Genomic DNA, 26,086 nt, shown 5'->3' with positions numbered 1-26,086 from the left:
ACAAAGAGTAGGATAATTAAATGTACTAGCTCATTTCATTACAGTATCATTCATTCAACAGTATTTTTGAGTATCCACTATAGGTCAGATGGAAATACAATGAACAATATATATGGCTCCTGCTCCACAATGACAAAGCATGCCTACGGTTTTATTTATTTACACATAATGATACATAACTTAGTGAGGGAAGGTTCTAAGATATCTTGTCTACCATTTGTTCTAGTACAAACCCATGTTGGTTAAAAAAATATATCTGTATATGAATATATTCATTAAAAAAGAAGAAAAGAGAATATACCAAACTGTTAACAGAATTATGGGTCATTTTGCCTTTTTATTTTGCATTTTTTGAAAGTATCTGAATTCTTTTATAATGACCATATAGGATTTCTTTTAATTTAAACATATAGTTTTCCATTTTGGACAAAAGTTTAAAGCTGCAAAAGAGAGGGTCATGCTTATGTGAAGTGGCATTTGGACACAAAGACAAAAAGGCAGAGAAAAAGAAACAAAGAATTTATAAAAATAGAAAACAATTAACAATATGAGAGGAATAAAGGTTCACATATCAATATTGACCTAAAACGTAAATGGGTTAAATGCTGCACTTAAAAAATACAGATTGACAGAATGGATAAAAAACACATGATACAACTATATGCTGCTTAAAGAAATTCACCTTACCCATAAAGATACATACAGACTGAAAGTAAAGGGGTGAAAAAAGATATTCCACACAAATGGAAACCAAAGATAAGCAGAAGTAGCTACACTCTATACTTGTCTGATGATAAAACAGACTTTAAGTCAAAAACAAAAACAAACAATAAAAAAAAGACAAAGGAGGTCATTACATATGATAAAGTGGTCAATTCAGCAAGAAAACATAACAATCCTAAATACATATGTACCCAACATTGGAGCCTCCAGATTCACAAAACAATTACTAGACCTAAAAAAAGAGATAGACAGTAATGTAATCATAGCACGGAACTTCAACACCCCACTCACAGCACTACACAAATAGAGACAGAAAATCAATTAAAAAAAGTTGGACTTAAATTAGACTTTAACCCAGATGGACTTAATAGCCATTTACAGAACATTCTACCTAACAACTAAGACAATATATATTCTTTTCAACAGCACATGGAATGTTCTCCAAGAAAGATCACATGTTAAGCCACAAAACAAGCCTCTACAATTTTTAAAAAATCAAAACCGTATCAAGTATCTTCTCAGACCACAGTGGAATAATGCTAGAAATCAATATGAACAGGAACTTCAGAAACTATGCAAATACAAGGAAACTGAACATGCTTCTGAATGATCACTGGGTCAATGAAGAAATAAAGATGGAAATTAAAATATTTTTTTAAATGTAAGAAATGAAAACACAAGATACCAAGCCCTGTGAGATATAGCAAAAGCAGTGCTTGGATAGAAGTTTATGGCATTAAATGCCTGAAGAATACAAATTAACAACTAACATCATACGTCAAGGAACTAGAAAAACAACAACAAATCAAACCTAAAGTTAGCAGAAGAAAAATAAAGACAATCAGAGCAGCCTGGGCATGGTGGCTCATGCCTGTAATTCTAGCACTTTGGGAGGCCAAGGCGGTAGGATCACTTGAAGCCAGTAGTTTAAGACCAGCCTGAGCAGCATAGGGAGATCTTGTCTCTAGAAAAAAATTTTAAAAAATTAGTTGGGCCTGGTGGCACTTGCCTGTAGTCCCAGCTACTTGGGAGGCTGAGATAGAGGAATACTTGAGTCCAGGAGTTTGACACTGCAGTGAGCTATGATGACCCCACTACATGCTAGCCTGGGCAACAGAGTGAGACCCTGTCTCAAAAAAAAAAAAAAAAAAAAAAAAAAAAAAGATGAGAGCAGAACTAAACAAAATACAGACTAAAAAAAACAACAGAAAAGATCAATGAAACAAAAGTTTCATGAAAAGATAAACAAAATTGATAAACCACTAGCTAGACTAATCAAAAAGAGAGAAGATCCAAATAAACCCAGTAAGAAATGAAAAAGGAGAAAATACAACTGATATCACAGAAATACAAAAGATCATTAGAGCGTATTATGAATAATCATACACTTACAAACTAGAAAACCTAGAGGAAATGAATAAATTCCTGGGAACATACAACTTCCTGAGATGGAATGAGGGAGACATAGACTACTTGAACAGACCAGTAATGAGCAGCAAGACTGAATCAGTAATAAAAAATCTTCCAACAAAAAAATATCAGGACCAGATAGCTTCACAGCCAAATTCTACCAAATATACAAAGAAGAACTGATACCAATACTCCTGAAACTATTCAAAAAACAGAGAGGAGAATTCTCCCCAATGCATTCCATGGGGCCAGTATCACCCTGATACCAAAACCAGACAAGGACATAACCAAAAAAGAAAACTACAGACCAATATCCCTGATGAATACAGACACAAAAATCCTAAACAAAACACTAGCAAATAGAATCCAACAGCACATCAAAAGATAATACACCAGGATCAAGTGAGTTTTATACCAGGGTTACAAGGAGAGTTGAACATATGCAAATCAATAAATGTGATACATTGCATCAACAGAATGAAGGAAAAAAACCACGATTGTCTCAACAGATGCAGAAAAAGCCCTTGACAAAATTTAGCATCCCATCATGATAAAAATACTCAACAAACTAGGCATAGAAGGGCCACACCTGAAAATAATAAAGGCCATATACGACAACCCAAAGCCAATATATCTAATGGGGAAAAGTTGAAAGCATTCCTCTAATAACTGGAACAAGACAGGATGCCCATCTTTACCACTCTTACTCAACATAGCAATGGAAGTCCTAGCCAGAGCAGTTAATCAAGAGAAAAAAATAAAAAGCAACCAAATTGGAAAAGAGGAAGTCAAGTTGTGCCTATTTATGCTGACGATATGACCTTTTATCTAGAAAACCCTAAAGATTCCGCCAAAAAATTCTTAGATTAAATGAATTCACTAAAGTTTCAGGATAAAAAATCATGGTACAGAAATCAGTAGCATTTCTATACACCAATAACCAACAACCAAATAGCCAAGAACCAAATCAAGAGGTCAATCTCATTTACAATGGCTGGAAAAAAAAAAAAAAATCAAAGCACCTAGGGATATATTTAAACAAAGATATGAAAGAATTTTTTTTTACCTGGAAAACTACAAAACACTGATGAATGAAATTGTAGATGACACAAATGGAAACGTACCCCATGCTCATGAATAGGAATAACTAACACTGTTAAATGACCATACTGCCTAAAGCAATTTACAAGTTTAATGCTATCAGAATACTAATGTCACTTTTCACAGAATTAGAAAAATCAATCTAAATTTCATATGGAACCAAAAAAGAGCCCAAATAGCCAAAGCAATCCTGCACCAAAAGAATAAAGCTGGATATATCACATTGCTTGACTTCAAATTATACTATACGTTTATAGTAATCAAAACAGCATGGTACCAGTATAAAAACAGACACATAGATTAATGGAACAGAACAGAGAACCCAGAAATAAAGCCACATACTTACAGCCATCTGATCTTTGACAAACTTGACAAGAACATATGGTGGGGAAAGGACACCCTTTTTAAGAAATGGTGCTGGGAAAACTGAATTGCCATATGCAGAAGAATGTAACTAGATCCCTATTTCTTATTATATACAAAAATCAACTCATGATGGATTAAACACTTGAACGTAAGATCTGAAATTATAAAAATACTAGAAGAAAACCTAGGGAAAACTTTTGGACATTGGTCTAGGCAAACAATTTATGACTAAGACCTCAAAAGCACAGGCAACAAAAATGAAAATAGACAAATGGGACTTAATTGAACTACATAGCTTCTGCATATCAAAATAATCAAGAGTGAACAGGCAACCTGCAGAATAGGATAAAATATTTAGAAGCTATATATCCAACAGGGGACTAACATCCAGAATTTACAAGGAACTCAAACAACTCAAGAACAACAACAACAACAACAAAAAATAACCCAACCCCATTAAAAAGTGGGCTAAGGACATGAATAGACATTTTTGAAAAGAAGACAAACAAATGACCAACAACACACGTAGAAATGTTCAACATTACTAATCAGAGAAATAGAAATTAAAACTACAATGAGGTCCACAATGAGATATTATCTCACACCAATCAGAATGGCTATTATTAAAAACAGAAAAAATAACAGATGTTGATGAGTATGTGGAGAAAAGAGAACTCTTATACACTGTTGAGGGGAACACAAATTAGTAAAACCTCTGTGGAAAACAACATGGAGATTTCTTAAAGAACTAAAATAGAACTACCTTTTGATCCAGTAATCCCATGACTGGGCATCTACACAAAAGAAAACAATACATGAAAAAGATACCTACATTGGTATGCTCACTGCAGCACTACTCACAATAGCAAAGATATGGAATCCACCTAAATGTCCATCAGTGGAGGACTGGATAAAGAAAATGTGGTATATATTAATATACACAATGAAATACTATTCATCCATAAAAAATTGGCATATGTCTTTCGCAGCAACATGGATGGAACTGGAGGCCACTACCTTAAGTGAAACAACTCAGACACAGACAAATACACATGTTCTCACATGTGAGTGGAACTAAATAATGTGTACCTGTGGAAGCAGAGTGTGGAATGATGGACAATGGGGACTCAAAGAGGTGGGGAGAGTGGGATGTTGTTTGGTGGATACAATGTGCATTGCTTCAGTGATGTATGCCCTGAAGACTCTCACTTCACCACAGTGCAATGTATCAGTGTCGCAAAATTACAATTGTACTCCATGAATATAAACAAATAAAAAATAATTAGAAAAAAAAACAAAAAAACCCCAGCACGGCACAGCTATATAAGAAATAGATAATGGAGAATAGCTATCAAATAGACCTATTAATAACATAAATATAATGAATACAATAATTGCCTAGCTACCTAAGAAAAAGAAATCTGGTTGAATCCTCATCTTTTGATGAAAATAAATTATAGATGGATTAAAGAAAATAAATTATAGATGGATTAAAAGTTTCATGTAAAATAAAAGGAAAAACTAAGAAAGCTACTAGAAAATATTAGTAAAATCTCTCAATCTCAATCAGGTTTGGGAAAAACTAAGTATAAAAACAATGTAAAAGTCACACACAGGAAAAATCTGGCTACATAAAAATAAAAGCCTTCTGTATATTAAAATCAATATGAAGTATAAAAATATTAGAAAAGGTTTGGAACAAATGAGAGAAGTATTAATATGATAACTAAATATATTGCTGTGTAATATATACAGAGCTCTTTCAAAATTAATGAAACAACTCTTACTTTTAAAGTATAAACTATCAGGCAATAAAACATACACTGGTAGGTATTACTTTGTAAAACTCACTACTAAAGTAATAATCTCCTTCTGATTTGCCTTTTTTAATGAAATACAAAAAGTAAAAAAAAAGTTTGGAGTAAAACATTAGAAAAAAGGCAACTCAATCTATATTTTTACTATTAATTTTGTTATTCCCCAGGCATATGTTGTTTATATTTAAAGAGATACAGTCCAAATAAATCCACAACTTTGCATGCTTATTTCAAAAAACAATTTACATTTGTATAAAACATATTTCATATATTTTATGATATTTTGGTGTAACTTATATTCTAAAATCAAAAACTAATCAAGATAAAATATTCTCAGATACATTAAATTTTTCAATACACATCACATTTTTGCATATACAACCTTAGAATATTAAAATTTTTATTATAAGAAATTTCTGCTATTTCAACTTGAACTCTTCTCTCTTTATAAACCACTTCTATCATTATAGGCTATTTTTAATTTACCTTGAAGTAGCCTTCTTCAGCAGCTTTTTAATTCCATTAATTTTACAGGTGTGCTTCTTATGGATAACTACAAATGCATTACAACCATCTGGTGGTGGCTCATCAGCTGCAATCTAAGATTTCAAAGATTATATTTAGAACTACAGTAGTTGATAATTACAATATAATTCAAAAAACTCACACATTACTTTGATTAAAATAACTCATCAACTACTATTAAGTTATTGCTCTAATTAAAGCAAAAAATCTATATGTGGGTAGAATCTAAGAGATATTTTAACAAAATAAACTTTATCCTAGGATATACATGCTCCAAAGTTATTAAAAAATTCTATTAAATTTTTCATTATAGTTCATTTCAATGGTAATTTTTCCTCATAATTTCCAAAATAACTATAAAACTTATATTCAATTATATTATAATCAATGACAACAATGATAATATAATCTATGACATGATATACAACCAAGTACTATAAATTTATAGATCATTTTGAACCAAATATGTTCACATTAAATAGCTCTATGTACGTTACTAGCACACCTCTTTCTCAAATACAGTTTGGGGATTTTTACATACCTGCTGAAACATCTGAATAGCTGGAGAGTGTGCCCTTATAGAGAGAGCAAACTTTAAGAGGTTGATGTGTAAATTGTCTAAAAACTGTCCAGCCTTCTTCAGGATTAAGTTGTAATAAGAATAATCTGATTCTATAAAAATAAATCAAAAGAAAACAACATTAGTATTTTATATCCAACACACTGGCACATCCCTTACTGCAAAGCTAACTTAATGTCACATAATCACATCTTAAGTTTGGTTATGGACAGTGTTAGAGAAAAATTGAAAAATCAAGATCTTTGCTCTATTATTAACTTCATTTTGGATCTTCCAGTAATGTCCAAGCAATCAACATGAGACCAAGTGAACTAATCTTTCAATTAAAATCTACTTGGAAATGACAATCTTTTAGACTAATTCATTCCAAGGTTGTGGAGTTATAATACAAGGACAAGATATTGGCCCTGCCTATACTTTAAAAGGAGATTAATAACACAAAAAGTTAAATAATATGATTCTTAATAAATTCTAAAGTACATATGTGAATAAATTCTACTCAGTTTTAGTGTGGATGGCCAAGTGTAATTAGTACGTCCAGAATACTTTAGGACTGTTGTCCCCAGCCCCACCCCCAACCCCAACCCGCCCACACCGCAGCAGGCGAGTCACTGGCTAGGGAGTGAAGCCTCACCTGCACCCACAGCTGCTTCCCATGGCTTGTATCACCACGCAAGCCCTGCCTCCCATCAGATCATCAGCAGCATCAGACCCCCATAGGAGTGCAAACCCCACTGCAAACTGTGCATGAGAGGGATCCTGGTTGTGGGCTCCTCAGGAGAATCCAATGCCTGATGATCTGAGGCAGAGCCGAGGCAGCGGTGTGCCTCCCAATCCCCATCCATGGAAAAACTGTCTTCCACAAAACCAGAAATCAGTCCCCGGTGTCAAAAAGGTTGGGGACCGCTGCTTTAGAAGACTGAATTTGAACCAGACCTTCAAGAGTAATGGCATCTTGTCTGGAACTGGAACAAACTAACCTGAGCTGCTGGTTCCCTCCTCTAAATCCATCTCCAAAGATCCCAAAGACATAAAGAAGAGGGATGGATCCTGGAATTTAATTTTAAAACTCTCCACAGAACATCCCTGGGGAGACAGAGATCACTTGAATGGAAGAGGGCAGAAAGTATTACAGCCCAGAGCTGAAGGCGGCTTGGTAGCACTAATGGGGATAAGCAGGGAAAGAATTAACTTTCTGTGCCCTTTTCTTTTCTCTGTACTTCCCTGGGTGTAATTATTATCTGCACTGTAGCCATTGTGTCAGAAAACTGTAAAACCATTCCAGGGACAGCCAGAGGTGGTAAGGTAACAACAGGACAGCTCTGGAGTCCCTTTGGTATAGGCATCCATAAGTTGGCCCCTGGACATTCTCTAGTAATTTCTTCACCTCTACATCTTGGCACTGGGTTACCAACTGATACAAACTTCTCACACAAAAGAGCAGAGTTGGGGTAGATGCAGAGTAGTTCCCTAAGGATCAGGGTTCCCCGATGTGAAATGGGATGACAAAAGCAGCATGGTTGAAACCAGACTGTAACAATAGAAACACTTTCTGAGAAAAGGAAAAAGATGTTTTGACTGGAAGGAGACATTTTGGGGGTGGTGTGGGAAACTGGATTATTTGCTGACTGCAACAATGTTTACTACTTGCTCCAAAAGTGCTGGGCCTTTGACTCTCAGTTCCTCTCTTTACTACAACCTATTCAGGGTGCAGGTGTTACTTGGCCCTCCACATTGTCCTGTGGGAACTGGAGCTCAGGGAACCAGCACAAATACGTGGAGACTGTGGTTTTGTTTTTGATGTAAGTAAGTAATAAAGTATTTTAACTCTGATCCAGGGGCCTCAAGTCTACTGTTAGCATCCATGAAACTAATCTGTTAGCTTTGCAAGTAGGGGAAAAGCTCAGATCCTTCATAGTACTTTCCAGATTTGACAACAAAAATGGAATGCTGACAGATATATGAATTTCTGGAGAACAAAAGACCCGATCCTATGGTCCAATTAACACAAATGGAGGAAGTCCTTGGGAATGAATAGCAATACTGACAAAACTCTATGGTCAATCAGGCAATGAGTAGTCTTCCATTTTGTTGCCTGTTAATGAAGAGAAAATGAAGAGAGAGTTATAGGCCAAGAACTGGAAAATAAGTTCAAAAACATCTGCCCAAACAACGTCTTGCTAGCATCTTATAACTAAATTCCTTCTACTGTCCCTCATGCCAGTTTTAGATCCTTTCAAAGATGACATTAAAAAGTCTCAGAGTTTATTGCAATAGAAGGGAGCCATGACCCACTCAGGAGATTTCCCTTGGTCAGTTATGAAGTCTGTCAGCTACAATCTAAGAGTATCATGTGGTCTGATCCCTGAAACTATGGCAAGTTAAGTTTTAAACGAGCGAGAAGGGTAAAAATCTCAGCCTTTTCACAATTCTTGACAAAAAGCTCAGAAATGAAATGACCAAAACAAGAGAGAGAGATGAAAACAGCTCTGGAAAAAAGCAGAAAGAAAAAAAATACTAGAAAATGTAGACTAATTAGAAGTAACACAAAGGTAAGTAGGCACCATGGAAAACAGAGGACAAATACAGAATATGCAGAGGAAAAGTGAAGAAAATGAAACAGAAATAAAAAGAAGAAAAGGGGAAAAACAAGAGTAAATGAAAGACACACAAGTCAGGCAAAAGATATCTATAATGTGTATACTTGTAGCCCCTGAGGCAGAAAATCAAGCGAATAGAATAGAATAATTACAGAAAACCATAATCCAAGAAAACTCTCCATAATTAAAAAGAGCAATGAATCTACATATCTATGAAAAAGATGTATTTAATAGAATGGTCAGCACTGCAACATTTTCTAGTAAAACCACAGGACTCTAAACTTAAAAATCACAACTATGACTGGCCGGGCGCGGTGGCTCACGCCTGTAATCCTAGCACTCTGGGAGGCCAAGGTGGGTGGATCGTTTGAGCTCAGGAGTTCGAGACCAGCCTGAGCAAGAGCAAGACCCTCGTCTCTACTAAAAATAGAAAGAAATTATATGGACAGCTAAAAATATATATATAGAGAAAAAATTAGCTGGGCATGGTGGCACATGCCTGTAGTCCCAGCTACTCGGGAGGCTGAGACAGGAGGATCCTTTGAGCTCAAGAGTTTGAGGTTGCTGTGAGCTAGGCTGACGCCACGGCACTCACTCTAGCCTGGGCAACAGAGTGAGACTCTGTCTCAAAATAAATAAATAAATAAATAAAAAATAAAATAAAATAAAATAAATAAATCACAACTATGGAATTCACACACAAATAATTATGTATGTGAAGAACTCAAGGGCCATTACTTCAAGAGTTATTTATGAGGTATCAACTGGACATCAAACTTTATATAAGCAAGAAATAATTGGAGAAATTGCAGCCCAAAGTCTAAGAGTGAGCTCTATACCATCCTAGATCTAGTCTCAAGGTGTAACTAAAAATTCGTTGTATAATTGTTTAAATCTGTCCTTCCCATTAGGTTATAAACTGTGAAGGCAGGGATCTTTTCTAGCTTTTTAACTATACATTTCCACTGTTGGAATACAAAACAACCATTCAATAAATGTCTTGAATTAATGTTTAATAAATATTATGCATGAATAGGTTCTGTCATTCTATGCAGTTATTTTCTTAATGCAGTAATTTCAAATAGTTGACATATGAGAACAGGCATGCTTTCACTCCTACTTCTAAAAACAAGCTATAGGTGATTTCTCAGAACTTGAGAGTTATGAATTTTCCTCCAAAAATCAAAAAATAATGCAAATAAGATTAATCTTCAGCAGAAAAGATTAACAAAGAACATATTAGAAATGCAATCTTTAAAAACATAAAGACATAACAGCTACAAGGCCAACAAGAAAATAACAAAATTAATGTCATAACACAACTAAAATATGCCTACATCAGTCAAAAGGGGACTGGTCACCCATGGAAACAGAGAAGATAGTCAACATAAATTTGAGTTGTACCTGATAAAAGATAAAAAATTTTGCAAGGTCACTGTCAAGGTTGTCCCTTAGGTAGTGATGGATATAGGATTCAGGAGTTTATAGAAAGTAAACTTCTGTAACTTATGTATAACTAGCAAGATCATCTCTATTATGAAATGTATACAATGGGCTATGTTAGTTGATGTTTCTAAATAATTAAATCCATGCTCACCAACTAATCTGCTGATAATTATTTTGTCTTTTCAAAATCTTTACCTTTAACCTCACCTTTTACTCGATGTTTGTCTATTAGCACCTAATATACATAACTCTCTCATATTTAAAAAAAAGCAGTAGGTTAGCTGGTGAACATGCCAGATACTAATTTATCTTATTCCCTTCCTAGTCAAACATCTTGAAAGACTTAACAATACTTATCTCTAGTTCCTCAACCTCTACTCACACCTTAACTTACTGCAGTCTTGATTACTACACCAGTGAAATGGCTCTCACACCAAAGCCATTAATAATTTTTCTTTTGTTAAAAGTAGCAGGTGCTAGCTGGGCATGGTGGCTCACATCTGCAACCCCAGCTACCTGGGATGTTGAGGCAGGAGGATCACTTGAGCCCAGGAGTTTGAGGTTGCAGTGAGCTACGATGATGCCACTGCACTGTAGCCTGAGCAACAGACTGAAATACTAACTCAAAAAGAAAAAAAAAAAAAAAAAGAAGGTGCACAATAATACTACTTGCTCTGTCTACACTATTTAATGAGATCAATCACTTACCATTTAATATTCTCCTGACTTTCATGATCTCACACTTCCCAGGTTTTTACCTACCTCTATGGATACTCTTCCTTGGTCTCTATTGTGTGTTCTTCCTCTAGTCATCCCTTAAACACTTGTCTTCTCAGGGTTCTGCCCTTTGACCCTATTTTATTCTCATTCTATGGCTTCTCCCTAAAACTTCAATTACCCTCTTTATGTTGATAATTTCCAAATCCTACCCTTTATCCTAGAATTTTTTTTACCTAAATCTCTCACTCATATGTCAGCTTACTGGATAACTACATTTTGCATATTCCACAAGCATTTCAAATGTGACACAGTCAAACTCCAATTATCTTCCTACCCCAAACCTGGTTCTTGGATACAAGTCACTAAGAAAGTAATAACATTCTCTGAAAATGTTTTCCATTAAAATATATGAGCAACTTTATTTATATAGAAACTGTTAAAATCTTCAAGGACTTGGAAAACGACATTCTTATATGCTGAGCACATGGAGAAGTAAAAATAAACAGGGATTTTGAAGTCAGATAAATTTCGGCTGACATTTCTAACTCACCACAAAAAACTATTTAGGTTAATATTATGCCACTTGAATCCTGACACATCAATAAATACAAAACTGACAGAACCATATAAAAATTTTTTAAGACAGGTAATTCAATGTTTAAATGGTCTTAGTTTGCAGGCACATAATATAAAGTGTTCCCATTAAATGGTATGAAACTAGTATTTGAATTCAGAAAGTTAAACATTTAATATTTACAATTTTTTTAAGGCAAGTGGATCACTGGAATTATTCTTCAGTAAAGAGTATTTAGAGGGTCTCATGGAGATTCAACAACCTACGAAATTATAAGTAACTAAGGATTGAAAAATGTTTCTTCTAGGATAAGTGGAAAACAAATTCAGTAAAATTTGATAGTTAATATATGTAATTTCTCATTTATATCGTTCTTTTCCAGTCTTAACAAGGTCAGCAATAGTATCACATATGCATTAGACTCTTACCATTACAAATAAATTCAACAGTATTATACTTTCAGTGTAATTCTTACTTTAATACAACTTATTTTAGATTCAACCCTGAAATACACACCTGAAATACCTCTTACAACTTACGCTTGAAGAAGAGTTTAGGGACTCCTAAACTCTTATATTCCAACTTGTTAATGATCTACCACCAAATTGCCCAGGTATGTTGTTTCATTTAGATATAAAATATGATGACATATCTAAGCAACTTAAAATAAGAGTTCAAAATTTACAAGAGCAATTTTTAAGATTGTTTCTTCAATTAAAAATAGCACTGAATAAGACCATAAAGCATGTACTGAGAACAACAGATTTGGGATAGATATACTGAGGATTTTAGAAGCCAAAAAACTTGGTGTTAGGTTTTTTAACTATCATGAAAACCAGATATATTAATCTAGCCTATTTTTACCTCAATTACCAAAACTAAAATTACTAGGACAAATAAAAAGACAAACAGTAATTTCCTAATGATTTGAAAGTAAAGATAACTAAGTGATCAAAGGTCCTCCATACCTTCTACTTCTGCCTTTTCTACCTTCCCTACCACCTGGCTAAATCCTAGCATTCAAACACAACTCCACTGCTGACCGCTGGAAATTCTGTCCTGTTTTCTCTGAAGTACTGATTGGGTGCCTTTGTTATATATTTTCATGTTATGCGTACTCCTATTAAAGCTCTTATCATCTAATATATATACTTTATTGTTTTGCTGTCTCCTTCATATTATGAAGTCCTGAGAACATAGATCACATTTATTCATCTTTGTATTCCCAGCATCTAAAGCAGTGCCTAGCATCTCTTATGACTAAAAAATAAAGATTATTAAATAATGAAGCTTTTCAGGAAAAGTTTTGAAAGGGAAAATTACTTCTTTTTGGAAATATTTCAGTTTAAAATGTCATAAAAGGCATGTCTGATCCCTTTATTTTTAAAAATTTATCTTGTGAAATCATAAAACTGCTGAACTTCAAAGCCACCTGAGCCAAACAGGCTCCAGCAAATGAACACTTAAAACATCTGAATCTATTTTTTATCTTACATTTACACTCAGGAATAAAATCATAAACCATTTAATCACCCACAGTAAAAAGATTTCTCTATGCCCAAATGGCTAACGATTTCACTCTTAAGAAATTCCATGTTTATGTCATCTACTCTACTCTCTGTAGAGACAGGAAATAATCTTTCAGTAGAATAACTAACCCTTTAGCCTCTGCTGCTACAACCTAACTTCAATACCTTTAATCTATTGACCTTTCCTATGAAACACATTAATAAACACTTGTCAATTGTGAGGAAGATATACATATGTGAGTATGCATACAAATATATACTCTCATATACATATAAAAGCAGGGACTACTGACTCTATTTTATAGATAGTAAAATAAAAGCATATTGGTCACCTGACTTTTGAAGTTAAGTACTAAAAAATCTCTTTAATAGTTTAAGAGTAAAAGGATTTTGGCAATAAAAATGCAATATACATGTCACTAGAAATGTGTCTAAACTTAGAACGTACAATACCAAAAGTGAACCCTAATGTAAACTATGGACTTCGGGAAATAATGATCTGTCAATGTAGGTTCATCAATTATAACAAATGTACCACATTAGTGGGGGATGTTGATAGTGAGGAAGGCTACTCATGTGTGGGGGCAGGGAGTATATGGAAAATCTCTATAATTTCTGTTCAATTTTGCCATGAACTTAAAACTGCTCTAAAAAATAAAGTCTATTAAAAAAAAGAAAAATAGTACTATTACTAGATGCAAAACGAATACTACTTCAAAGAAATCTAGGTAAAAAGAAATCTGTAACTCAACAATTTTGATTTCTTCTTGATTACAACACATTATCCAAACATTAATTATATGAGTGTTCTCATAATAAAGTATTAAGGCCTTATATTTTTGGAAATGGATGCTTAGAATGGTCTCCATTAAAACATCTTTTCAAATTTAATGTTCAGATTTACTAACCCAATTAAGCATTCATACTTAACCATTACCATTAAAAACAAACATATCAAATGTGTGCACATAAATACAAATCTTACAAGTTAAAATTTGCACATCACCTACCTGTTTGCTTATAAATTGCTAATTCTTGTACAGTTTCCAAAAACTGCCAAAATTTTTCATTACTTTCTTCTGCCATAAATTCACTATTATAAAAATAAAAGTAATCAGTTAATATATGAAAATGAAAAATGGTTTAGATAATATAAACTATATTATAGAACCAAATTATATCTTAAAGCAAAACAGAAACCTACAAAAATTAATGTCAAATTACTGACTTCCATTTACTGTAACACGGAAAGGGAATAAATTAATAAGACTTCCCTGAGGTATTCTCAACTAGAAGCATATAATCATGTCAGGAAAAGACTGCATGAAAAATTACTTTTGGCTTTTCCTTATTATTAGCAAAAATTAAAAAGTGGATAATTTAGTTTATCTTTCCATATGAAGTCTCCTTGAGAAATATAACCCAGTGGTAATGGAGAACATTATATACAGGTAAAATGTAAAAAAAAATAGACTGCCTTTTTTCCATAAACAAAAATTGGCTCTATAAACACTTTATAAAAATCATTTTATCTATTATTTTTATTTAACTACTTATTTGTATAGGCAATCTTTTTTATTATTGAAAGCAGAAAAAAACCTTAGTTAAAAAATTAATATGAAATTGGTGCACTGCACTAGATCTTTGGCCTTAAAGCCCAAAGAAGGTTCCACTTTTCCAGACTGAATGTAAGAAAAAAATCGTCAAAGCCATTTAAAGTCCTTTAGAAATAATGAAATAAATGAAAGATTATTTAGTTCTGTAGAGAACAAAACGCAAGACATCTAAAACAATCAGAGTTAACTATTTACACCAGGGGAAAAATGGCCAACAAAGAAATGATACAGATTCTTTGTTATTCCCCACCTTATCTTTCTCTCTAAGCTTTGGTAAACTTAAACTAATGTTTCATATAAATGGAAAGTATTAAGAATATCCAAGACATATGCAGAATAAGTCTCGTAAGTCTGAGATGGTCACTAATGGGGAAAAAGGAAATGAGAAAACCGATTAACTCAACATAAACATGACAAGCATAGGAATTTAAGGCAATAAGTAACTTCAAATCAACTCCTGCTATTAATGGTATCCAAATCAATGACTTAAAGGAAAAAAATAAAAGCAGAGGAAACAATGGGAAACACTAAATAGAACATGACCTGAAAAAGATATGGATAGTACAAAACCTTAAGTAGGGAGCAACACTTAACACTCAGTTAACTTCTTGAGGTATGTTCTTTCTATGACTAGTTTGTTGAAGGTTTTTATCTTGAAGCAGTGGTGAGTTTTATCAAATTTTTTTTCTGCATCTACTGAGATGATCATATGGTTTTAAATTCTGTTTATGTGGTAAACCACATTTATTAATTTGTTTATGTTGAACCATCCTTGCATTCCTAGGACGAAACCTACTTGGATCATGATAAATTACTTTTTTGATGTGCAATTGGATTCAGTTTACTAGTGTTTTGTTGAAGATTTTTGCATGTATGTTCAGTAGGGACACTGGTCTGTTGTTTGTTTTGTTTTTGTGTGTCATTTCTTGGCTTTCAGGGTGACATTGGTTCCAAGGAATGAGTTAGGAAGGATTTCCTCCTTCTCAATCTCTTGGAACAGTTTCAGTAGGATAAATGTCAGTTCTTCTTTGTAGGTCTGGTGTAATTTGGCTGTGAATTTCTCTGTTTCTGAGTTTTATTTTTTGGAACTTTTTATTACTGATTCAATCTTGCTACTTTTTACTGTGTCTGTTAGAGAGAGATTTCTATTTCTTCCTGATTCAAGCTTGCGAGGTTGTGTGTTTCCAAAAATTTACTGATTTACTCTAGCTTTTCTAGTTTGTGTACCTAAAGGTGTTCACTGTAGTCTCAGATGGTCTTTTGTATTTCTGTGGTATCAGTTGTAATGTCTCCTTTTTCTTTTCTGATTGAGATTATGTGAATCCTCTCTCTTCTTTTCTTGTTAAGTGTAGCTAGTAGTTTATCAATTTTGTTATCTTTTCAAAAAAACTATTTTCTTTCATTAATTTTTTTGTTTCAATTTCACTGAGTTCTGCTCTGATCTTTGTTATCTCTTATCTTTTGCTACCTTTGTGTTTGCTTTGTTCTTGTTTTTCTAGTTTGTTGAGGTGTGATTTACGTTGTTAATTTGACATAGGTATTTATTGCCCTAAACTTCCCTCTTACCCACTGCTTTTACAGTATCCCAGAGATGTGGGTAATTTGTGTCACCATTGTCACTCAATTCAAAAAATTTTTTGATTTCCATCTTGAATTTATTTTTCACCCAAAGACCATTCAGCAGCAGGCTGTTTAATTTCCATGTATTTGTACAGATTTGAGAGTTCCTCTTAGAATAGATTATACCTCAAAATAATAAAAGCTATATATGACAACCCCACAGCCAACATCACCGAATTGGGAAAAGTTGAAAGCATTCCCCCTAAGAACTGGAACAATGTAAGAATGCCTACTTTCTCCACTTCTATCCAATATAGTACGGGAAGTCCTAGCCAGAGCAATCAGGCAAGAGAATGAAATAAAGTACATCCAAATTGGAAAAGAAGGGGTCATACTGTCCGTGTTTGCTGATGATATGCCCTTATATCTAAAATATCCTAAAGACTCCTCCAAAAGACTCCTAGAATTGATAAATGAATTCAGTAAAGTTTCAGTCTACAAAATTAATATACACAAATCAGTAGCATTTCTATAAGCTAGTAACAGCCAAGCTAAGAATCAAATCAAGAACTCAATACCATTTACAACAGCTGTAAAAAAAAAAAAAAAAAAACACCTAGGAATATACTTAACCAAGGAAGTGAAAGATCTCTACAAGAACTATAAAACACTGATGAAAGAAATCACTGATGACACAAACAAATGGGAAAACATCCCATGCTCATTTTTTGGAAGAATCAATATTGTTAAAATGTTCACATTGCCCAAAGTGATTTACAGATCTGATGCAACTTCCCATCAAAACACCAAGGTCATTTTTCATAGAACTAGAAAAAACAATCCTAAATTTCATATGGAATCAAAGAAAAGTCTGAAAAGTCAAAGCAATATTAAGCAAAAAGAACAAATCTGGAGGCATTACATTACCTGACTTCAAATTATACAGTAATCAAAACAGCATGGTATTGGTATAAAAGTAGAACACACAGATCAATGAAACAGAATAGAGAATCCAGAAATAAAAGCACATACCTACAGCCAACTGATCTTTGACAAAGCAGACAAAAACATACACTGAGAAAAGGAAGCCCTAAAATGGTGCTGGGAAAATTGTATAGCTACATGCAGAAGAATGAAACTAGATCCCTATCTCTCACCACACACAAACATTAATCAAGATGGATTAAAGACTTAAATGTAAGACCTGAAACCATAAAAATTCTAGAAGAAAGCTTAAGAAAAACTCTTCTGGACATTGGCCTAGGCAAAGAATTTATGACTAAGACTCCAAAAGCAAATCTAACAAAAATAAATAAATGAGACTAAAACTAAAAAGATTCTTCACAGCAAAAAAAAAAAAAAAAAAAAAAAAATAGTCAACAGGATAAACAGACAAGCTACAGAATGGGAGAAAATATTTGCAAACTATACATATGACAAATGACTAATATCCAGAATCTACAAGGAACTCAGACAAATCAGCAAGAAAAAAACAACCCCATTAAAAAGGGGGCAAAAGACATGAACACAAATTTTTCAAAAGAAGATAGACAAACGGCCAACATATGAAAAAATGCTCACCATCACTAATCATCAGGGAAATGCAAATTAAAACCACAATGAGATACCACCTTACCTTTGTCAGAATGACCATTACTAAAAAGTAAAAAAAAAACAATAGATGTTGTTGCAGACACAGCGAAAAGGAAACGTTTATACACTGTTGGTGGGAATGTAAATTAGTACAACCTCTATGGAAAACAGTATGGAAATTCCTCAAATAACTAAAAGCCAACCCACAATTCAATCCAGGAATCCCACTACTGGGTATCTACCCAAAGGAAAAGATGTCATTGTATCAAAAAGACACCTGCACTCGTATGTTTATCACAGCACAATTCATAATTCCAAAGATACAGAATCAACGTAAGTGCACATCAACTGATGAGTGGATAAAGAAAATGTGGTATATATGAGTATATATCCTGGAATACTACTCGGCCCTGAAAAAGAGTGAATAATGTCTTCTTCAGTGACTTGCATGGAACTGGGGCCATTATCCTAAGCGAATTATCTCAGAAACAGAAAAAAAAATGCCACATGTTCTCACTTTTAAGCTAAACTATGGCTACACAAGGACACACAGAACAGTATAATGGACACTGGAGACTCAAAATGCAATAGGGTAGGAGGAGGGTGAGGGATTAAAAAATTACCTATTAGATACAATGTACACTATTTGGATGAAGCCCTGCCTTCACCACTATACAATTTATCTGTTTAACAAAAAACCATTTGTACCCCCTAATCCACTGAAATAAATTTTTAAAAACTCAATTAATTTGACCAAACAGCTATTGTGCATATACTATGTGACCATAGCTAAAAGACTTCTTTCAAATACCAGAATCTATACATCTAAGTTGTATCTTTCAAAGCAATCACCTTAACAAAGTTTTCACTTAAACATTCCCTCAGTATACCACTGCTCTAAGCACTTTTGGAACTCTTCTGGAATCTCTTTCAGAGGCAATTTGCCAGTAACTCATCATTAATCTTCAAGGAGGAAACATCCTTGAGAGACCATCTAAACCAGTTCCCCACCTTCCAAAAGGTAAGATATTATGTTTTAAAAGTGTTAAAAAAAGAAAAAATCTTTAAAAGGGTAAAAAAAAAAACCCCAAAAAACAAAAAGCTGTCATTTCCAATTTGTTCACTTGCCTTACAAAATGTGTGACTCCCAATGTTTTTCCAAAAAAGTTATGCCAAAGCAAAAAAAATTTCTTTTTTCTATAAAGGGTGTTTTCAAAATACTAAAGAGTATGATAGCAATTAAAGTAGAAGTCCAAAGATATTTTCAGCAAGACCAACACCAGTGTAAATAAATGCAGTGGATGTATAAGGTATATATATTGCAGGAGCTTAGCCTCATCAGCCTATAATCATCCACAGAAAATTTTATATTATAAATTTCTTCAGGCAGGCAATATACCTTATTCATCTTTGTTTCCTACACAGTGCCCATCATGGGACTATACTCAAGTCAAACACTCAAATTTTTAGGCTGAATTGAAAATATGTGTATTTATAGTTTTTTGTTAGAAAGCTAGGCCGGGCGCGGTGGCTCACGCCTGTAATCCTAGCACTCTGGGAGGCCGAGGCGGGTGGATTGCTCAAGGTCAGGAGTTCGAGACCAGCCTGAGCAAGAGCGAGACCCCATCTCTACTAAAAATAGAAAAAAATTATATGGACAACTAAAAATATATATACAGAAAAATTAGCCGGGCATAGTGGCGCATGCCTGTAGTCCCAGCTACTCGGGAGGCTGAGGCAGGAGGATTGCTTGAGCCCAGGAGTTTGAGGTTGCTGTGAGCTAGGCTGACGCCACGGCACTCACTCTAGCCTGGGCAACAAAGTGAGACTCTGTCTCAAAAAAAAAAAAAAAAAAAAAAAAGAAAGCTAAATTTTTGTATTTCAAGAATTATTCTCAGAAATTTCTTATTCACTCCCATATTAGTTGTCTTCAGTTCTGATCCCCCAAGCTCTTTCAACCTATTCAATGCTCTTCAATTCTTCCTCTTCCATACTCATTCTCCCCAACTTCTAATTTTCCTAAAATTCTGATTTAAGAGAAACATGAACTGAAGGTGAGCAGAATAATGAAGTCTAGAAAATATTTTTTTTTTAAGTGCAATGGTTGAAGAACTTATAAGCTTTTAGTCTGCTATATTGTCACACAGAAAAAACAGACTTGGTTCAGAAACAAAGTCAGGATCAACAGATAAAAGGTATAATGAGAAAGATTTTAGTTTATATAACAAAGGACCTGCTAATAATTTAGATTTGCTTACAACAGAACAATCAGGCACATGAAGTAACACTGTGCATCCTATATGGCTTATCCCAGCACAGACCAGTTTCCAAAGGTCAGGTATATTGTAGAGGTAATTCTGATAGTAGCTTGAAGTATACTTTACCTTATAAAAAGTCCCTTCCATTGAATTAACATTACTGAGTACTTACTATTTTTGCACTGTCCCTTGGCAAAACAAACATGAATAAGAAATAGTCTTATCTCTGAAGCTCACATTTTAACAGTAGAGATTAGCATACATGATACTTTATAATAAGAATTACTACAGAAGTGTTGACCAAATGTCATGAGGACATAATAGAAAGATATTAGTTTTGTCAAGGGAAAGTATCAGGCAAAGAGAGAGCGATATGGTACATCCACACATAAGGTATAAATGAGAAATGGATTTTAGCAGAATGATATATTACTATCTTAGGGCTACCATGCCATTACCTGAGGATCTTCTACAGATCCTTCCTGGATAACCCTATCTCCATACTGGGCTTCTGCTGAGATGGTTGAGTTTACACATTAATCACATGCCAAACCTATTCAGCAAGATAAATTTATTTTCTCACAGTTCTGCAGGCTAAAAACCTGAAATCAAGGTTTTAGCTGTGTTAACACAAGAAATTCCAAAGGTTAGGAGGTGGACATACCTTTCTTTGGTTGGAGGGGGCACCATTCAAGCCACCCTCTGGCCTCCCCAAATCCACATATGTACCACATACAAAATCTATTATTCTCCAAATCTCAACCTATTACAGCATCAATGCTAACTCCAAAATTTCATGTGAGTATCACCAGCGCTGATGATATTTACAAATCTTAACATCTAAATCAGGTATGGGTAAGACTCTGGGTATGATCCATCCTGGGGCAAAATTCTCCTCCTTATGTGGACCCGTGAAACCAGAAAACAAGTTATCTGCTTCCAAAATGCAACGGTGAGACAGACATAGAATGGACATTCCAATTTCAAAAGGAAAAAGAAAAAACTAGAAGGAATAAAGGGGTCACTGGTCCCAGCCAGGTTCGAAATTCAGCAGGGCAAATTCTAGTATGCTTCAAGGCATGAGAATAATGGTGTCCTGATGCTTTACCCTTTGTGTCGCCTACCATAGTTTTGTCCTCAGTTATTCTTTCTTTTTCTTGAAGGGTAGCACGATGTTTCAACCAAGTAACTCGATTAGTCCATTTCCTGCCTGTAGAATTTTAGAAGTCCAACAGCCTTCTCTCATTTTTGTCTCTTCTCAGTCCATCCCTTTTGGTCCAAGCTGGCAGTGTTTCTGCTAACATATTCTCAAAAACTTTGTAAAGCTGTTGTGTATCTCATTGAGATCACCATCATTATGTGAGGATCCTCTACACATCCTTCCTGGATAACCCCATCTTTATAGAGAACTTCTGCTGAGATGGCTAAGTGGATTCAGGAATCACATGCCTAACCTATTCAGCAAATGGTTGTCCAGCCAGACCCTTGCCCTTCTCTCCAGAGCACACATTCCCACCTCTTGAGTTTCCTAGTTTTACAATCTGGATAGGCTGAGAACCTCCCAAATCATCAAGTGTTGGTTCCTTTTTCCTTAATTGTTCCTTCATTATCTCTTTTTTCTACCATTTTACTATAAGGAGAACCAGGTGGCACATTCAACACTTTGCTTGGAAATCTTCTTAGCTAATATCCAAGTTCATCACTTTCAAGTTGTTTTCTACAAACTGCAGAAACCAAGTCAGCCAGTATTTCTGCCACTATATAACAAGGGTCACCTTTCTTTCAGTTTCCAATAACATGCCCCTCGTTTATTTCTGAGCCCTTGCCAGAACTGCCTTCATTGCTCATATTCTACCAACACTCTGTTCATGATGATGTAAGTAGTCTTTAAGATGACAGAAGCTTTTTCTACTGTGCTCCTTAATCTCTTCTAAGCCCACAACAGAGTCACCCTTAATGTTCATATTTCTGCAAACAGTCTCTTCAAGGAGGTCTAGGCTTTTTTCTACCATGTTTCTCAAAATTCTTCCAGCTTCTGCCCAATTGCACAGCTACTTCTACATTTTTAGGTATTTGTTAACAGGTAGCACCCCACTTTTTGGTATCAAAATCTGTATTGGCTTCCTAGAGTTATTGTAACATATTACCAAAAAACATGGTGGCTTAAAACAACAGATACTTATTCTCTCACAATTGTGGAGGCCAGAAGTCCAAAATCACGGTGTGGGCAGAGCTGTGCTCCATTTGAAGGCTCTAGGGGAGACTTCTTGCCTCCTCCAACTTTTGGTGGCTTCAGCTGTTCCTTGGCATGAGGCTGCATAACTCCATCTTCAGCTGGCCTTCCCTTCCTTGTCTGTGTCTTTTCTTCTTCTATCTTATAACACTGGATTTGGGGCCCATCTAGATGATCTCATCTCCAGATCCTTAGTTACACCTGCAAAGACCTTTTTTCCAAACAAGGTAACATTCACAGATTCTGGGAGTTCGGATGTGAACAAATCTTTTTGGGGACCACCATTCAACCCACTACAGATGCTCCTTGATTTAGATAGAGTTACCTCCCAATAAACCCATCATTAAGCTGAAAATATTATACTATACTTCAAAAATGCATTTAATACCCTGATAAACTCAGAGTCAAGTCAAAAAATCCTAAATTGAACCATCATAAGTCAGGGACCGTTTGTACAAGTGACGAGGTTTGTAAAATCAGACTAGGGCTAGGCTGTGATGGACCCTAAGGAGCATCTCACCAGAGTTCCAACTCTAAGCTTACTCTTAAGGCAGATATATAGCCAGACACTTCAACAAGCAGCTTAAGGTCAGAAGAAGTGTGGGATCTGATCCAGGCAATCTCTGGAAGAAACATATTTTAAGCTAGAATCATGTATTCAATAAAAAATGTTTCAGTATCTAATATATGCAACTACATAATGTGGGGTGATAGAGTCCCTTTCTAGTACCACCACATGCTGTTGCTTTGGTAAATGGACAGAAGTACAGCTGGTATAAAACTTCATGCTAGCTAATAGAAATAACTCTCTAATTCTGTTTAATTACTGGAATACTAAGGGGCAAATCTCGGTAGTTAAAAGTTTTGTTGCTGCACAGCAAATGATACCTCATGAATTAATTCCAATGGAACAGATACGGGAAAAGTAATAATTTGTTGGAAGCTGCCTTCCCCACAGCAAGTCCAGGAGCTTACAAAACAATGTCATCATTACCAAACTAGGTGCTTTAAGTACTGTCTGCTGAACGGAACTGCCTACCTCAGTTGAAGTGCTTGCATTAAACGCCACACTCCATCTCCCATTCTTTCTTTTCTCTTTTGTAAATACTAATAAAGCCAAATGAATTAAACCAGAGCAGGGAAGTTTTTATAAACTGTAGGTGAGGCAAAGTACGACGGGGGTGGGCAGGAGGGTAAGAAATTTCAGGTGGGTGCTGCTAGAGGAGTCGAGAGGCTACGCACGGGAAGGGAGAAGAGGTGAGAAGAGGAGGAGGGGAGGATGCTCAGAGGGCCAAAAGCGAGGGCGTCTGGAAAAGCTGAGCGAGGAGACGCCCGCCGCGAGGGCCCAGACACCGGGTCTTTGGAGCCGTCAGGGAGCCAGCGCGCCCACAGCCCCGCTCGCCCCTCCCTCCACGCGGGGCTCGGAGGAGGGCCCGGCCCGCACCCACCTCGCCTCCAGCAGCAGCGGGGTCTCGAGCCACTTCGCGGCCAAGTGGGCCGTCACCGCCTTGGACGCGGAGACAGTCCTGGCGCCGAGCAGCAAGAGCCACAACGCCGTGGAGCCCATGAGCAGCCGCACCACCTTCGCGGCTTTCGCTGGCGCCATGGCGCGGAGGGGGAACGCGAGCCCCGGACCTGTTGCCTGCAGCCGCCACGCCACAGCCGGCTCCTCCCGGCGCCCGGCCGTCTACTTCCGGTGGAGGGAGCTCGAGTCCGTTACTTAGCGCCGGGTCCGGGCGTGCGCTCGGCGCATGCGTGTCCCGCTCTGACACCGTGTTGGGGCGCCGTCTGTGGAGCCCCCGCGGGCCCGACGCGGCGTCCGTGATGCTAGTGTGGGTCCGCGTGTTGGCTTCTCTGGCCGAGGCCGTGGGACAACGGGCGGGGAGGCGGGCTCCCAAGACCCAACTAGGGTTGGCTGGAGATGCCAAAATCTGGAAGGGAAGTCAGGAACCACGTGGATATTATCCACCTTTTACACAGGAGGAAAATAAGGCCTGTAAAAATTAAAGAACCAACCTACCTCACGGAGTTCTCAAATTTTATTGCATATTAGAATCACCTAAGAGAGCTTTTAAAAGGGCCTCTGCCCAGATCGCGGAACATACCACGAGAATCTCTGGGGGTGAGATTTGGCATCAATAGTATTTTATCTTTTTTTTTTTAATCTCAGAAAAGGGGATACAAGTGCTTTTTGTTACACGGATGAATTGTATCATGCTGAAGTCAGAGCTTTCAGTAAACAGGTCACCAGAATAGTGTACCTTGTACCTGATAGGTAGATTTTTTTATCCCTCATCCTCCTTCCACTCTCCCCCCTTCTTAGTTTTCAATGTCAGTTACACCACTTTAGGACCATTTGTATTCCTTGTTTAGCTCCCACTGACAAGTGAAAACATGTGGTATTTGTTTTTCCATTCCTGAGATACTTAGGATAATGGTCTCCAGTTCTATCCAAGTTGCTGCAAAAGACATTATTTCATTCCTTTTTATGGCTGAATAGTATAATATCAATAGTATTTTTAAAACCGTGGGTGACTCCTGTGTGCAAGCATGTTCCCAAACCGGTGACTTATGAATGGATCTCAAACTTTAGCTTCTTGCTTGTTAAAACAGAGAGCTGGACCTCACCCCGGTGTTTCTGATTCTGTAGGTCCGGTGTGAGGCCTGAGAATTTGCATTCATTTCTATTAATAGCAAGTTCCCAGGTGATGCTGACACTGCCGGCTAGGAATCACGTTTTTAGCCTTTCGACTCAAAAGTGTGCTCCAGCATAGACGTCACCTATGCCTACAGACTTTCAGGCCCCACCTCCAATCTACTGAATCAGAATCTCTACTTTAATAGAAACCCCAGGTGGCTCCTATGTACATGAAAGTTTGAGAAGAGCTGGTTTAGAGGATTACAGGTGAAAAGGCGTAAAAGAGTGCCAACAGGTGATAGTTGTTTTGTCAGGGTAAAAAGAAGCAGACCTGGAAAAATAGTTTAGGGGGTGTACTAATCTGTTGCTTTTTTTCCTCCCTGTCCCTCCCTTGCCCTGTAGAGAAACTGGATCTCTTGAAGTTGCTAAAACGTGGTCATTCCTACTTTTCATTTCCTTCTATTTGGGCTTCCCCTTCCTTAGAAGACCCTGTTGTGTATGTTCACAATGTCAGGTTAAAATTGTTTCCCTTCAAATTCCCATAAGCTCTTTATTTTCACTGTTATATAGTACTTAAATTTCACTTTAGAATTTGCATACAGTACTTAATTTATTTTTCCTACTAGAGATGGTATATTCCCTGAGGACACATACCTTATTCATATTTGGCATTCCTTGCTGTGCCTAGCACAATACTTTACATGTTATTGGGGCTCAATAAGTATTGAAGAGTCCGTGTTTTATGGCAAGGAAGACAGAAAGCTAAGGCAAATGAGCTTCATTTCTGTCCATGGTGT

The 26,086-nt window shown here is 36.0% G+C and overlaps 1 protein-coding gene across 1 annotated transcript in view; it reads right to left on the bottom strand.

Moving 5' to 3' along the window:
- UGGT2 (UDP-glucose glycoprotein glucosyltransferase 2) overlaps positions 1 to 24,335 on the bottom strand; it is a 205,275-nt gene extending 180,940 nt beyond the window's left edge. Inside the window, exons 1-4 of the mRNA XM_069467087.1 lie at positions 24,100 to 24,335; positions 14,402 to 14,484; positions 6,484 to 6,614; positions 5,904 to 6,016 (exon numbers count right to left, since the gene is read on the bottom strand). Of these exons, the coding sequence (XP_069323188.1) occupies positions 5,904 to 6,016; positions 6,484 to 6,614; positions 14,402 to 14,484; positions 24,100 to 24,257 (485 nt within the window). The 5' untranslated portion in view covers positions 24,258 to 24,335. The remainder of the gene's footprint in view (positions 1 to 5,903; positions 6,017 to 6,483; positions 6,615 to 14,401; positions 14,485 to 24,099) is intronic.
- Positions 24,336 to 26,086: the final 1,751 nt, after the last annotated feature.

The sequence above is a fragment of the Eulemur rufifrons genome, chromosome 4, assembly GCF_041146395.1.
Source record: "Eulemur rufifrons isolate Redbay chromosome 4, OSU_ERuf_1, whole genome shotgun sequence".
NCBI lineage: Eukaryota > Metazoa > Chordata > Mammalia > Primates > Lemuridae > Eulemur > Eulemur rufifrons.
Note: the sequence above shows the minus strand (reverse complement) of the source record. Positions and strands in the feature narration are given on the sequence as shown.